This window comes from Bison bison, unplaced genomic scaffold (genome assembly GCF_000754665.1).
Source record: "Bison bison bison isolate TAMUID 2011002044 unplaced genomic scaffold, Bison_UMD1.0 scf7180017864197, whole genome shotgun sequence".
NCBI lineage: Eukaryota > Metazoa > Chordata > Mammalia > Artiodactyla > Bovidae > Bison > Bison bison.
Window position 1 is genome coordinate 1970904 of NW_011494769.1, and position 17231 is coordinate 1988134.

Sequence of the window (17231 nt, forward strand, 5' to 3'; positions counted from 1 at the left end):
CGGTTCAGTCGCTCAGTCGTGTCCGACTCTGCGACCCCATGAATTGCAGCACACCAGGCCTCCCTGTCCATCACCAACTCCCGGAGTTCACTCAGACTCACGTCCATCTAGTCAGTGATGCCATCCAGCCATCTCATCCTCTGCTGTCCCCTTCTCCTCTTGCCCCCAATCCCTCCCAGCATCAGAGTCTTTTCCAATGAGTGAACTCTTCGCATGAGGTGGCCAAAGTACATGAAATTAAAAGATGCTTGCATACATAGTAACTCATATTATTATGCCCGGTTACAGGGACTGAATGGAAATACGTGAAGGTCTCCTAGAGACACACTCCTAGGAAGAGTGATAAAAGAGTCAACACTACTTGATGTTGGGGGAAACAGTGACCTCCTACATGGCTGTGACCTCCTACCTTTCCAGGTGAAAGTTGCTAGGAAGATCTACCCCATACATGGGAGTTCATATTCCCTACGACTGAGCCTCGACTATTCTGACATAATGAGGTGGAGATAGTATACTCGCCCAGTCCTGAGTCCACCTAGCTTTACAAATCTCTCCCAGGGCTCACAAGACATGGAATTTCTATTTGCCTTGACATTTCAGTATTTTTAGCTTCCTTACCACCATCTCCTATTTCTTTTTCTTGTGTAGATTAGAAACTTGAACAGCCTTTGGCCTGGTCTATACATTACTGCCAGTGATTTTTCTAAAACAAGAAATGATAATGTTCCCACCTCTGATGAAATCCTCTTGAGATTCTTCACCCTTCAAGATAAAACCCATCCTTTCTCGTGTGACCCCTCTGGCTCTCTTTGGCAGCCTCTGCCTCCCTCACCAGACTCCTCTCTCAGCTCTTCTCTCCGTGTTACCCCCAACACTACCACCAGACGGGGCTCCCCCAAGCACCGTCGCCTCACTTTCCTCTGAAATTTTGAACATACACTCCTTTGCCTGAAACATTCTCCCTTCCATTCTCCTTCTTGATTTTGAAGAACTCTTTTTTTTTTTTAATTTATTAAAAACATATCCCTTTAAAAAACAGTCTACTTTGTTTATGGCTGTGCTGGGTCTTCATTGCCATATGCAGCCTTCCTCTAGCTGCGGACAGTGGGGCTTCTCTCCAGTCGCAGTGGACTTTTTTGTGGCAGCTTCTCTTGTTGTGGAGCATGGGCTCGAGGGGTGCAGGCTTCAGTAGCCGAGGCCTGCGAGCTTCGTTGCCCTGTGGCATGTGGGATCTTCCCACACCAGGGATCACACCTGAGTCCCCTGCATTGGTGGGTGGATCCCTAACCACTGGACCACCAGGGAAGCCCTGAAAAACTCTTTTGACACTCAGCTTGGATGTGACCTTCTGATTTCCTTTCCTGACCCTTTCCGTCTGGGTCAGCTGCCCCTCTTCTGGGTCCTCATTATATCTACACAGACTCTGCCATGACTCCTGTCCTCCTACCAGCCCCTCTACATGGTGAGTTCCTTGGGCTCAGAAATCCTTTCTGTCTCCCCACCTGGCTCACCCCCAACTCTTGAAATGTTTGGATGGAATCACAGAACCCTGGAGAGAATCTCAGCCATCCTCATAAGTGGAGGTGCAGGAATGCCCTCCCCAGAGACTATAAACTAAGTGCCCAATGAAAGTGCAGAGAAGAGAGAGGCAGCAGTGCATGGGGGAGCCCCGTCTGGTGATAGTTTTAGGGGTAACATGGAGAAGAGAGCTGAGAGAGGAGTCCAGTGAGGGAGGCAGAGACTGTCATAAAGAGCCCGAGGAGTCACACACACACGCTTCAGATGCCAGCCTCTTCTACGTTTAGGGGCAGAGTGTGAACACCATCCACTCCAGTACTCTCGCCTGGAAAATCCCATGGATGGAGGAGCCTGGTAGGCTGCAGTCCATGGGGCCGCTAAGTTGGACACGACTGAGCAACTTCACTTTCGTTTTTCACTTTCATTCATTGGAGAAGGAAATGGCAACCCACTCCAGTGTTCTTGCCTGGAGAATCCCAGGGACGGGGCAGCCTGGTGGGCTGCCGTCTATGGGGTCACACAGAGTCGGACATGACTGAGGTGACTTAGCAGCAGCAGCAGCAGTGAATACCATCTGCAGCAGAGACTAAAGTGGAGGGAGAAGGGCCACTGGCTCTTCTTGGGTATCTAAGTGTCCTGGGAAAGGGTGTGGCTGGACCTACTCTGCGTTAGTGTGGTCCTTTGGAGAGAGGGCAGGGGAGAGTGTGACAGGGTGGCAGGTGTTAGAACAGCTCTATATGCTCTTAGAGCTAGACTGTGCTCTAGAAAGCAGCCATGACTGTGAATGGAGAGAATTTTAACTTCATATCCCAATCGTGGAGCCCCACATCAGCCACCCAGCTAGGCAAGTGTCTATGCATCAGGCAAGACCAACTTTACCAACAAGGCTGTGTGGCAGCAAGATGGCACAGGAGGCTACAAGGATGTAATAATCTCTTCCCACCTGACTTCAGCAGATGGAGTGTCCTGGGGTTCTTAAACTGTTGCTTGGAGGGGCCCTAAGAAAAGGGATTCTGGACCACCTGGCTGGTGTGTGCTTGAATGATTATTGAACATAGAACACTGCAGTTGATGGAGAGTGGTGTTGACTGCAAAGTGGTGAGGAACCCAGTAGCCCACCAGGTGCCCCTTGCAGTTCTGATGCTCTGATGGAGCATCTTTCCCTCTTAAATAGGTGCTTGGTGACTCCCAAAGGGCTCCCGGTGAGTTTGGCTAAATAGGATACAGTTCTTAAGTGTCAGAGGAAGTGCAGTATTATTTTGTATTGGTCTACTTTAATTTTATGGCAATTCTGCAGTTACTAGGGTCTAGAGGCCCATAATATCTGTCTCTTGTTTGATCTGATTGACCAGTGGGTTCAGGAGCTGCTGGCCTGATGAATCTACTAGCAATTAACTCTTTGGTCTTTCACCTGGTGGTCAGAGGGCATTGACGATGATTGGCCATGACATTTCCTTTTGAAATCCCCATAAGTTTTACTCCACCCTCTTGCCTTTTTCAAGGGCTCCTCAACAGACTTTTCTACTCCTCAGTGACAACCAACATGGCTCACAGTACTACTTTTAGCATTGATTTCTGAGGTTTTTGGGGTCACAGATCCCTTTGAGAATCTGGAACTCCTTCATAAGAGGAAAAGCACCCCTCCAGATATGCATAGGCGTATAATTCCAGTGAGTATCAGAGGTTCTTCAACCTCAGATTCAGCCTGCAATCTACAAGCTTGTGTACAAGTTTGACCTTGCACAGAACCTTGCTCCCATGACCTTCCCTATAAGACTTTACCTCTTACATTACTGATTCTGTCTTTGGTTCCCCTGACCTTCTACTTCAAGCCTATTGATCGTCAGCTCCACTCAACTCTACTTGCTGTAGTTGTCACAACAGAGACGTCATTCATTGTTACTTGAAATTTTTCCTTTGCAGAGAATCCAAACTCAGCTTCTCCCAGGCTGCTAACCCTTTTCCCTTTCCCTCTCATCCCCCTTTGTATCTATTGAAGCTTATTTTGGGTCACATCATTTCCATAATTCTTTTGACATTTCTCAGATCAGTTGAGCCAACCTGACCCTTCACAGAGCCTCATGTCTACAATGGGGCATCTCAGGGTTGCTTTTCCTCGTGTCTTAGAATCTCGACTCCTAATGTTGTATATGTGTCAGCTGAGGAGGGCTCACTCTCATGTCTACCCTATCAGCTCTTCCCCTCAAGGTGCTGAGAGTGACTGGATAATGTTGCTAAACCATGTTGGCAGGGTGCTTACAAATTCAGAGTAAGTTACTAAACTGGGCTCTCAGAGCAGTTCACACACTTTCTTCACCTTTTTCTAATTCCCTATTTCTGTGCTACTCAAGATGTTGTTCAAGGGCCAGCAGCGACAGCACTGCCTATGAACTTAAACAAATGCAAAATAGAAGGCTCTTCTGGAACTACTGTATCAGAATGTGCAGTTTTAACGATATCCCTAAGTGAATCATGAACGATCAAGAAACACTCTCCTGTCTGTTCCCCACAGGAGTTGTTCTAATTTTTTTTTTCCATAATACTTCATTCTTGATTCCTCTGTGGATGAGTGTATCAGTCAGGGACCAGTTGGGAAAATAGAAACCATCCTAAGGATTTCAGAAATAATTCAGAAATAATTCAATATAGAAAGTGGTTTATATAGGTGATAGTAGGGCCAGGAACCCAAACAGGAGTTGGTGAAATAAACCAGAGATTAACAATATGACAGAAGCCATGACCTCCGTAGGCTGCCGGGACCAGGGGAAGAGGTGACATGACTGGTGCCCGGGGAGACCAGGCTTATCTAGCAGGAGATGGAGCCTCAGAGAAGACGCCACTACTGGATGCAAAAATGAATTACCTTGTTTTCTTTCATTTTCTCACCTTCTACTCTGCCCTCAGCCACCTCACGTTAGACCCAGCCAGATGTCAGCTGACAAGGGAGCCTAGGAAACGGGGAAAGGCAAAAAAAAAAAGGCATTGAAAGGCAAATAAGTCAAACAGCCACCTCCTCCTCCTGCTTCGCTTATACTTCCTTCCACCTGACCTCGGAATATGTCTTTGGCCACCTTTCCTTCCTTCTGGTCAATCCTGGAAAAAAGGTCTCTCTTATTTTTTCTAAGAGAGCTGAAATTGGTATAAATTGTAATTAAAATGCTTATGAAACACAGAATATCTAGGGTAGACCCTCCCAGCTCTAAACATCTCTAGAATGTGAATGAATTATCTTTTAAAATCAGGTGTTAATGATTCTTTTGAAATGATGCTATGGATTGTGGAGAAATTGCTGCTGAAACCCTTTAGGAAAAATGCTTCCTACTCTGAAACAGGTGCCAATACCTCTCCTAATTTGTATAAGTGATACGGATTAGGTGCTAACTAAATATGGACAAGCTATTTCTGTTACTCAGGTGCTAACTAAATATGGACAAGCTATTTCTGTTACACAAGTCATTGACATTTAGATTTAATAATCACTTATTAGAGCTTAGGACTTCCCTGGTGGCTCAGATGGTAAAGCATCTGCTTACAATGTGGGAGACCCAGGTTCGATCCCTGGGTCAGGAAGATCCTCTGGAGGAAATGGCAACCCACTCCAGTACTCTTGCCTAGAAAATCCCATGGATGGAAGAGCCTGGTAGGCTACATACAGTCCACGGGGTCACAAAGAGTCAGACACGACTGAGCAATCAAAATATTAGAGCTTCCCAGGTGGTGCTAATGGTAAAGAACCTGCCTGCCAATGCAGGAGACATGAGTTTGACCTCTGGGTCGGGAAAGTCCCCTGGAGGAGGGCATGGCAACCTACTCCAGTATTCTTACCTGGAGAATTCCATGGACAGAGGAGCCTGGTAGGCTAAAGTCCATACGGTCGCAAAGGGTCACATACGACTGAAGCGACTTAGCATGTAGCACACATTCACTTATTAAAATGAAAAATGATCATTCTAGGACTTCCCTGGGGGTCCAGTGGTTAAGACTCTGTGCTTCGGATGCAGGGGAACCCAGGATTGATCCCTAATTAGGGAGCTAAGATCTCACATGCTGTGTTGTGCAGTCAAAAATTTTTTAAAAAAGAATAATTTTTGTCCCTGAGTGCTTTCTCACTGTCATCTCCCTTCTATAGAAAAGGATATTGAGGGCAGTGATATCAAAGCCTGAAACCATCATCTCCTTTATAGTTGTACAGTGAGGAGGTATAAAGAGCACAAAAATAATCTCACCAATGAACTAATTCCCACCAGCCTTTCTCTGAGTTGATTTTCTGACTTGGGAGGACTCAGCTGAGAGAAGATGGCACGACTCTTCAGACACATGCAGGAAAGCACATCTGCATCTGCATTCCAAGATTTAAAAGTAGTGTGGAGCCGCCTGACCTACCTGGAGCTCACGGATTGGATGCTTGCTGCCTGAGGACCTTGCTGGTGTCAGTCTGAGTCCCCAGTGCACTGCCCGTGCCCCTCTCCGCACCCCCCAACCCCGAGCCCAGCTCTGTGCCTGACGCATGGTGGAAACCCAAAGTCTGCTGAATAAATAAAACAACTCAGAGTCCGTTGACCTTAGTTCCTGTTTGTTGACTGTGCCACTTTCAGCGTTTCATGGAAACTGAGTCTCAGTCCCACCATCTGTAAAATGGGAATGATAATACTGACTCCATATTTATTTCACAGTATTTGAGCGACTTCACTTTCATGCACTGGAGAAGGAAATGGCAACCCACTCCAGTATTCTTGCCTGGAGAATCCCAGGGACAGGGGAGCCTGGTGGGTTGCCGTCTATGGGGTCGCACGGAGTCGGACACAACTGAAGCAACTTAGCAGCAGTAGCAGCAGCATTGTTGTTAAAATAAGATCATGTTTGAGATTTTGTCCTGGTAAGCAAAGAAATCATTTGTATAATGCTCTAAATTTAATTTTAAAAATTAATTTTTTTTAATTTTAAAAATTTAGAGCCTCAAATTTTAAAAAACCCACATACCTGTGCTTGCACATTTATTAAGATGTACCCAAGTGAAATGTGTCAGCTCCTCCTCCTGGATACTGTTTCCTTTACTGGTGTGTAACAATGTATAAGAGCTGACTGAACTGCATAATAAAAATCAAATACCAGCTTTTTATAGACTTGGCCAAAACAGTGCCACCCAAAACACCATTTTAAATTGCAAGAAGTCAGAGGACATTTCATTCATTTGCTTTTTATTGTTGTTGACACATACACTTCAATTTTAATGCTCATTGCAGATCCACATGTAAAGGGGAAAAAAGGCTCTTATCCTAATCTAGCAGAAAGCAGAGCTATCGGCATGAAGGACAACACAATAACAAAATACGTTTGCTTTTCATCCATACTTATCTAAATTAGAAACATGCTGTCCTTCACAGGGGCTCTAACAACACATGGGCAGAAGCAGTACCAAGGAGGGATAGCAGGTCACATGAATTCCACACTGAGTCTTCACTTTACTCTGGGTCCTTATCTTCATCCGAAAAGTGGGGGACTGACTTCTTTGCAACAACATTGTCCAGTCTCTGTCCTTGTAGATATGGATTGACACTCTGAAAAATATATATGGTTTAGAATCATACGTGAATAACAGATACAGACATCTCACAGAAGAGGTGAACGAGAACTCCTCCTCACCTATTGTGTTAACTAGGTAACAGTGGAGCCTACCACCTACCAATTGATGACTTCGGTGCACTAATCAGTACCTCAGTAGGCAGAGAAACACTGACTGACAGATGTGTCTACTTACGTCTTTCACACAACTCATTATCAGATGCAGTTTGGTCCCACTCCCTTTTTTGGAATAAAGATTGGAAGTGAACCAGCTAATAAACCCTCACTATTAACTTAGATACAAAGCCTCACACGAAACAGAATTATTATCCCATGGCCTTAGAGAAGAGAGAATACAAACTGAATTAAACCATTTTACAAGAAGAGTGTTCTAAAGAAGAGGACAGAATGTAACCAAATGGGAAGAGTGGTCACAGATTACCTGCTGCTGTGACTGACTCTTCCAAAGCAGCATTCCACTTAAAAAGGACTCATCAAGGGCTCTAGCTATCACTGTCACCTTCTCTCAGTCAAATTCAAAAGCAGAAGGAAAGGAAATTATACAGAAAGCTTCTTTATTTATTATTATTTTTTAGGATGTATAAAATTGTGATATTTTACTTTAAAAATTTTTTATTGTCATATAGCTGATTAACAATTTATCTTCAGGAGTACAGCAAATACATATATCCACTCTTTTTTTTTTTAAGATTCTCTTCCCATATAGGCCATTACAGAGTAGTGAGTGGAGTTTCCTGTGCTATATAGCAGGTTCTTACTAGTTACTTATTTTATATATAGTAATGTGTATAGTGAAAATTGCTCAGTTGTGTCCGATTCTTTGTGACCCCATGGACTATACAACCCATGGAATTCTCCAGGCCAAAATACTGGAGTGGGTAGCCATTCCCTTCTCCAGGGGATCGTCCCAACCCAGGTATTGAGCCCAGGTCTCCCACATTGCAGGCAGATTCTTTACCAGCTGAGCCACCAGGGAAGCATAATGTGTATATTGCAGTCCCAATTTATTCTGTCTCCCCCTTATTCCCTGGTAACCGTAAGTTTGTTTTCTACATCTGTGACTCCAAACTACAGAGGTATTACCTTATTGGTCAGAATGGTCATCAAAAATCTACAAACACTAAATGCTGGAGAGGGTGTGGGAAAAAAGGAACCCTCCTACACTGTTGATAGGAATGTACATTGGTACATCCACTACAGAGAACAGTATGGAGGTTCCTTAAAATAACTAAAAATACAACTATCATATGATCCAGCAATCTACTGTTGGGCATATACCCAGAGAAATAATTTGAAAAGATACATGCACTCCAAAGCTCATTGCAGCACTAGTTACAATAGCAGGACATGGAAGCAACCTAAACATCCATCAACAGAGGAATGGATAAAGAAGATGGGGTACATATATACAATTGAATATTATTTAGCTATAAAAAAGAACAAAATAATGCCATTTGCAGCAACATGGATGAACCTAGAGATTGTCATATTGAGTGAAGCAAGTCAGACACATAAAGACAAATGACACACGATATCGCTTACATGTAGAATAAAAAAAAAAGAGTGCAAATGAACTTATTTACATAACTCCTTTATTTTTGACTCAAGACTCCACTGTCTGAAATTCTTTTCATCTGTTTGTATTCTGAATGAGTCAATGTTTTTCCATTCCTTATTTTATATCTATTTTTTGAGGTTTGGATTTGAACTAGGAATTGGAGTTTTACAACAGTATTTAGCGAGCAGACAAAAATTCAAGTTTTGAAAGGTATTTGTTTATTGAAGTTGTCTTCCAATAACTAAACACAAATATAAGAAAGAAACTGTAGTTACAACGTATCTGCAATCCCATGGCACCTCTAGGCCCCATGGATGAATGGAGGCATTTCACAAGGGGTCTCTCTTGCCCATGGGACATTGTCTGCTATGACTTTTGAGCAGACATTCTCCTAAACAGAAGGCCTGGAATCTGAATTTAGTATTTAAAAATGTTCTTCCACATTCTGATAGGTAAAAGTATGAATGATGAAAGGCCCAACTTATCCTGCAAAAATGCATCACAAACAAGCTGAGAATTACAAAGTATGCAATGTTCTCATTGATCTGAAAAGTGCTATGTCACCAAATAACAGTACTTTGCTGGGAAGCATCTCTGAAATATTTTTTAAAACTACTTTTTATATTAGGAATTTTCAATTAGAATGGCCTGTTTAACCCAGAGAATCATTTCAGAATCTCTGGCTAGGTGGAGCTTGTATGTACTGAAAAAATATATTCAGTACTACAAATATATTTTTTTCTTAGTAAAAATATATTCTGAAATTTCTAACATATTTAAAAGGATATGAAATATTCATTTAAAATATTTTTTCTAAGCTATGTTCTTTAATATGATTTTTGAGCATTTAAAAAAATTTGATATTGACATATAGCTGATTAACAATGTTGTGATAGTTTCATGTGGTGAGCAAAGGGACTCAGTCATACATATACATGTATCCCTTCATGACAGTCATGTTTATCAAACACAGAAATATAGGGTTGACAAACTCTTTAAGATAAATAGCAGATCTCAAATATTAACAAGATACCTCCTAAGAATTAAAAATTTGTTGCCATTTAGAAGGTCATTTATTGACCTTTTCTTCTTGAAGCAACTAGGAATTCAACTGGATTTGAGCAAATTTAGAAAGCTACATAAAACCACCCAAGGCTCTGTTGTAATTCTGGGGAGAAGCCTTCCTGGTAAGGGACTGTCATGAGAGCAAGTCCTTCTGCCCAGACCTAGGCCGCAACAAATGAAGCAGGGAATGAAGGAACTGAATTAATGAGGAAGTAAAAGGAGCAATCACTTGAACTTCTTTGATAAATGTCTGAGTACTGAATCCTACATACAAGGTTAATAATAATGATGATGTGTGTGCATGCTCAGTTTCTCAGTTGTGTCTGACTTTTTGGTGACCCCATGGACTGTAGCCTGCTAGGCTCCTCTGTTCATGGGATTATCCCAGGCAAGAATACTGGAGTGGGTTGCCATTTCCTCCTTCAGGGGATCTTCCTGACCCAGGGATCGAATCCTCGTCTCCTGCATCAGCAGGCATATTCTTTACCACTGAGCCACCAGGGAAGCCCAATAGTGATGGTACTTGGTTTTAAATACCTTCTGAAGAACTCAAGGCACTTAGATATTTACCTTCTCTCTTGGGTGAGAGACTCGCTAGGTCACACAGTTGCTATTTCACAACTGATAGAACCACTGGGATTGGACCCCTGCCTCTGATGACCTCTGAAAACCCAAAGCAGATGCTGTGCTTCACTGGAGAAAGCCCTGATTTTTCACAATAGCAAGCCCATAATTTCTTCATATTGACTTGCATACTGGAGGGAGCCGTCAAAGTCATCAATCAAGACGGGAACACAATCTGAGGTCTGATGACAGGAAAGGTAAGTTCTATTTCTCCTCCAGGCCTGAGAGGCCCCTGGTTTATGGCATGAGCATGGGTCTTTGAAGATGTCTGAAAATAGGAAGAACTTGATACCTCTGGGTCAAAATGACCCTATTTTCATAAATTCTCAGCCTTTCCTATGTGGAGTAAGATGAAGCCAAAGTAAAATCCTTTATAACATGTGTCCTAGCCAAACTGAGTTTTGGTCATCACTGGTCTCATACCAAAATGACCTAAATCATGACCTGCAGTCATTAACCAAGGCAGGCCAGGAGGAATAGTGAGCCAGGCAGTAGAGACAATTAAAGCTTCATGCTAAGACACCCATTTCAGTATGGTCACTGTTCTTATTTGGAAATGTCCTTATTGCACCATGGGGAGACATTCAAGCCATCTTACTGGTAAATTATGTGTATTCTGAACTCCTGGAATATAATTTCTTGATATTCTCTCAAGACCACATTACACCCTTCGGACCTTCCCTGCCACCATCTACCACTGGAAACTGTAATTATCCAAGAAAAATCTCTGAAAAACCCCATTAACTCTCTGAACATCTGTTTCCAAAGCAAAGCTTTGCTTCTTGAATAGAAAACTGGCCATGAGTCTTCTGTATTTTTTCAGGCAGCACAGGGGCTTGGAACTTTCCATTTTGGGGGCCTGAGGAATTCATGCTGAGTCCAGAAAACCTACACCTCTTCAAGCATTCTGACTAGATTTGGCAAAACTATTCAGAAATGCCACAATGACCACTGTCCAAACTCCCCAATTTTGCCAGGATCCAGGTACTTCCTATTCTAAATAAATAGTCAGTGGCCTTGCGTGTATGGTTTGGTTTGTATATTTTAACTAAGATGGTTACTATCTGGCAGCATTTTATTATGGAACAAGCAGACTTTAACTTTTAAAATCTGATTAAAAAAAAAAAAAAAGCAGGTGGGACTTCCCTGGTGGCCCAGTGATTGAGACTCCATGCTGCCAATGTTGTAGGCAGAAGCAGGTTGTGGGAGGGGCACAGGTTCAATGCCTGGTAGGGGAACTAAGATCCCACATGCTGTTCAGTGCTGCCAAAATTCTGCCTCTAAATGGCAGGTGGCCCGGCACTTTTGTCTAAAAAGGCACCAACCACCGGCCACTTGTTCAGTCTCAACACCATCAACTACACTGGAAGCCCAAAGTCAAGTGACATCAGCTTTACAAGAGGAATCACTGTAGTGGCTAAGTGAACAGCACCTTGGGCAGCCCTGGGATGGTGAATAACTAACCCTGCAAATTCCAGTCAGTAAACAAATGAAATGGATCTAGTGGATTTTTACATCAATCTGGCTGGACCAAGAAAAAACAGCATGCAGAAGGAATGAGATTTGTTCATGTCATCTTTTGCCCCGACATTTCTTCAAAATTATTGCCTGGAGCAGGCAGTTCAACACTTCCTGGTTCTTGGTTCCAGTTTTTATGTAACTGATGCGGATGGATTTGTGGGCAGTTTCCCCCAGTGGCCTATAGATCCTTTGAGGAAGGACATATACTCCTGTACTCCCCACATCCCTATCTACATCCACGGGTGGGATGCAACTGACTTTTTGTGAGTGCAATGATGGTGGTGGATTTGCCACAAAACTTACTGTGCCAGATGAATAACCAAAAAGGACCTTCTGTATAGCACAGGGAACTCTGCTCAGTGTTATGTGGCGGCCTAGATGGGAGGGGAGTTTGGGGAAGAACAGATACATGTATATGTATGGCTGAGTCCCTTTGCTGTCCACCTGAAACAATCACAACATTGTATAGTAATGCCTGTACTCCAATACAAAATAAGTTTAAAGTTAAAAAAAAAAATTAAGCTTGTCCAGTGGGAAAGGATGGGGGAAGGGATAGTTAGGGAGTTTGGGAAGGTCATGTACACACTGCTATATTTAAAATGAATAATAATAATAATTAAAAAATAAAATGAAAAATAAATTCCAGAATGACCAACAAGGACCTACTGCACAGCACATGGAACTCAGCTCAATGTTATGTGGCAGCCTGTATGGGAGGGGAGTTTCGGGCAGAATGGAATCATGTATATGTATGGCTGAGTCCCTCTGCTGTCTACCTGACACTATCACATACTGTACAGTAATGGCTATACTCTGATACAAAATAACAAGATTGAAAAAGAACTTGGTAAGCCACTAAAAATTACATGCTACAGCCTGGAGAAGACATCACAGAAGCCAAGGGCAGACTTTCTAGGCACAGTTATCACTAGGAACCACTGTTCAGCCTCGCCCTCATGCAGGACTGTACATGAAAGGACTCTGCTACTTTCTGTTACCGCCCGAGGGTAACAGCCTGTCAACTGCCCCGCTCAGAAAGCTCTAGGCATCCCCCAGCCTCACAGCCAGTCAGACGTTACCCTCCGCTTGCGTCTCTGTCCTCCCTTCATCTTCTCATAAAGGAGCTTCTTGTTCTGGAGTTGAGAGAAAAGAAAACAAATGCAGAATTATGGATCACATTTGGTCAATGGCTATTATATCCTTGGTGTGTCCCCCTGGATATTTGCATACACATATTTTAGAAACAAAACCAGATGAAAGGAGTGTCGTGTCAGAAAGATAGACCACAAGAGAAAAGCTGGTGTTGTGCAGCTTTTAATAAAGTTCTCTGTGATGCCCCAAGGCACACCCATGTCATCAACAATCATATAAATCAGAAAATACGACATTCTAACACACAAGGGGCACTGGAGACCCATCTCCTCACTTTGAACAGCCTTTGTTTAAAACAAACAATTTTATCTTATTTTACTTTAGTGTCTAACTCCCTTTTTATGAGCTGTACACATAAACTGTTCTCTAGAGGAGTGTCTGACTATTAGCAACAATCCTCTATGTAAATAAACGAGACATCTGACTTCTGCAACCCTTCCTCTTGTGGCTTGAGTCAGTGCCCCCAGTCAAGACAATCGGAAAACCGTTTGGTCTATAACATTTTTAATAGAGTGAACCTTTTAAAAACTGCCAAAAATCTTCTTGGCAGAAGAAAAGCTATGTTGTTGAGAGGGGTGCAGGACAGGCTCTGTTACCACAGTTTGTATAAGTGTTTCCACATATTTCTGGATTTCAAACACACAGTGGATTTAAATGAGCTCTAGAATATCACATGCACGTTGAATATATTTCCCTTCTATTGGGATTATAAGAGACAGGACACTTAACCTGAAGAGAGAATGGGAAATGGGGAACTGGGGGCTTTCTCAAGCTGTTTACTTTTTTCAAAAATTTTTTTTCATCAGAAGGGAGATAACATATAAAAGAGGTGATTCATCTTACTCTAAAATACCCTGACATTGATTTTTTAAAAGAAGAAGATGACAGAGTTCTGGTAAGGAACAAGTTTATACAACCCTTGTATCTTCTGAGCTGTTTGGATACCAAGTTATTTTTTTTTTTCATGGTAGATTTGGGAATGAAAATGACAAATACCAAGAACGAGGTCATAGTTTTCATGTTCATTAAAATCTACTCCACCCACAATTTACAATGTGTATCTCTTGCCCAACCTCAACTATGCACAGAGGCCATGCCAGAGTGTCAAGGAGCCTCCACAGCCCCAAAGATCGGTCCTGGCCACAGCCTAAATCTCATGCTCACTTGGAGAACTGATGAGTTTCATCTCAGAAGGGAGAAAAGTGCAGATCATTCACTCGAGGAATGAGAGTATTGCTGTGAGGCTCATTCCTCTGTCTGTGCTTGCCTTTCTGTAGATGGAACAATTCCTGGTGACAGAGAAAGTCCTGGGAATTCATGCCAAAGCTGGGGATAGGGGTTGGGAGATAGAGGGCCAGGAAAGAGGCTCTGTGCATCACTGGGATCAGTTGCCTGAGCGGGAGGGAGGGCACAGGGCCCTCGAGCTAGTACCATGGGGTGGGACAGCCAATCAGCCATGGTCAAGGTCCTCTGCCACCAGCAGGGTAAAGACAGCAGCATCTTAGTTACTCCCCTTTAGAAGGCCAGGGTTATACTCATAAGGGCCTTCATTCAAAGAGAAAAGGAAAGATACTGCAAGCCTTCCTCTCAAAGATGGTCCCTGTATTTCCCTAAGAGTGCAGATGAGGGTGAGCCAGATGCTTTCCTACCCCTGCCTGCCAGTGACCTTGGCATTCCTGATTAGCCCTGCTATTGTATGGATTTGAAGGCAGGGATTGACAGGTCTCCAGTGGGCGAAAGAAGTACACAAAGCCAATGCAAAGAGACCAGCCCCCCTCCTGACACCCATTCCCTGTAGATAGGGTGGGGAGGGGGAGCACTGAGCCTGTTTTCCATGTGAGCAGCAGGTCTGAGTTCACAAAGAGGGCTTTCCATTGTGCCATCAAGATTTTGGACAACTGCCTAGATCTTGGTTTCAAATTCCATTCCTAAATGGAACCAGGGAGGCTTCTTGGAGAAATGTCTGATTCCAGAGCTAGGGCAGGGAAAGTACAAGGATGAATGAAGTTGGGATATCTAATTGGGCCAGAAAGTAAGGAAGTACTCAAAAAGTGATGAGACACCGTGAAAGGAAAGAAAAGCCAGCCTGCAGAGACTCCCACTGGCTAAATCTAGGACAATTTGAACAGCAAAATAAATAATAATAGGAAACAATGAATCTATACTGATAAAAAAAATTTTTTTTAATGGGGAACAGGGGAAACTCTTGCTTAGAATAGAATGCCAACCAAGAAATGCCAAAGAATAGTAAGGTTTTTAAATAAATCACCATTTTAAAACTACCATAGTTATCATTATTCTGGTGAGTGCCATCAATAGATACTAAAACTGTTAGTTGAAACTTTAATGGGGACAGAATATTTATACAGTCTTGAAGTAAATCCCCACAGATTAATTATTAATTTCAAAGGGGAAAATAGTAACTTTACACTGGAGAAACCTGGCAGACACCACTTTGCCCAAGGGAAACACTAAGAAGAACATATCAGAAAGGCATAGCTCATGACTAATGACATGGAAACATGAGAGGAACCCAAACTGAAGAGCATCTGACTCTTCAGACACAATGAGGGCGTGAAAGACAAAGAAAGGCAGAGGGTCCTGTGTCTCATTTCTCCCATGGCTCAGGTTCAAGGCTCAGTACAGCTGCATCCAGTTAAGCAGGAGCCTCTAGTCACCCAAGCTGCTGGTGAAAAGATGTGAAAAGCACTTGGAAAGGAGAAACATGTGCTTTTCAAGACAACTTCTTCCTAAGTGAGTAACACTCAGTAACGAACGTGTGAAGGAGGGGTTGGCTGACACCTATGGTAGCCAGCCTTTGTCTACGGCAGCTCCAGGTGACATATCATCGGAAAGAACCAGTTGTAGACAAGACTCGATAGAACCACTGTACAGGACACACTCTGAGTGCTGAGAGAGAAAAGGAATTTACCCATTTTTTAGAGAACTCCTAGAGTCCAGTGTTCTGGTTCAAATCTCAGTTCTGTCAATGATCAGCTCCATGGGGTTAGGCAGACCTTTTAAACTCCCTCTTCCTGCATCCCTGCTTAGTCGCTTCAGTCGTGTCTGACTCTTTGCAACCCCATGGACTGTAGCCTACCAGGCTCCTTTGTCCATGGGATTTTCCAGGCAAGAATACTGGAGTGGATTGCCATTTCCTTCTCCAGGAGATCTTCCCAACCCAGGGACTGCGCCTGGGTCTCCCGCATTGTAGACAGACGCTTTACCGTCTGAGCCACCAGGGAAGTCTCTAAGCCTGTATTTTCTCATCTGTAAAATGAGCATGATAGGGAAGGGCAGATAGAATGAAATAAGTCACATAAAGTATTTGGCACTGTCTGGCACAGAGTATGTGCTCAACAAATATGACTATTTGCTGTCTTATTATAAAATACAATGACTATTATCATCTTTGTGTTGGACATGACTGAGTGACTGAACTGAACTGAACACCTAATGCAGGGCCTGGAAGGTGTATGATGTGTATTTAATAAATGTGTCTGGATGCATTAACAGAGAGAAATGCAGGAAATTAGACAGATGCTGATATTTATGTGAATCACTACTCAAGACTCAGCTGAGCTCCAGCTCAGCTCAAACACAGGGAAACATTACCAGCAAAAAAAAAGGAATCAGGATCTTGTGCTAGCTCTCTTGTGAAAGATGATCCCTTTGCTAATTTAAAGGACGGTGGAGCTTGAGACCATCATTCTTTATGAATGCTAAGGAAAGCTTGGGGACCCCAGCTTAGAAAAGCAAGACATACTCAATTCACACTTCCACATGAGGTGGAACCCATGCTTAACTGCTAGGTGGTAATGAGAAAATAAATGAAGGAAACAAGTTTAAACAGACACATAATTACAAATGAGGAAGGTGTGTGAACATTGCTCCTGGTCATTGATCTGTAATAGTCCTAAACTTCCAGTCTTTAGCTCTGATGTAGACAATGAGTAGCAGTGACTCAAAGGAAAGAAATCAGTATTGAAAAGAGGCAAAAACAATGAGATGGTGGCTGACTTCATACTGGAGTGCTGGGAGTGAGTGGAACATGACGAGAGAAATCTGTAAAGATTTTCAAGAAGAGGGGAGGAACGTTGGCAAGAGAGAAGTTTCCCTCTCTCACATCCTCATTCAGACTGGTCTCTGTCTTCCCCTTGCACCTTCCCCTCATCTCCAGACTGGCGGTCATGCAAGGTAGATGTGTCAC

The 17231-nt window shown here is 43.0% G+C and overlaps 1 protein-coding gene across 2 annotated transcripts in view; it reads right to left on the reverse strand.

Annotated features, from left to right (window-relative positions):
- Positions 1-6699: 6699 nt before the first annotated feature.
- SCG5 (secretogranin V (7B2 protein)) overlaps positions 6700-17231 on the reverse strand; it is a 56641-nt gene continuing 46109 nt past the window's right edge. For both annotated transcript variants that reach the window (XM_010844180.1, XM_010844179.1), the window contains exons 5-6: positions 12949-13002; positions 6700-7076 (exon numbers count right to left, since the gene is read on the reverse strand). In XM_010844180.1, the coding sequence (XP_010842482.1) occupies positions 6981-7076; positions 12949-13002 (150 nt within the window). In that variant the 3' untranslated portion in view covers positions 6700-6980. The remainder of the gene's footprint in view (positions 7077-12948; positions 13003-17231) is intronic.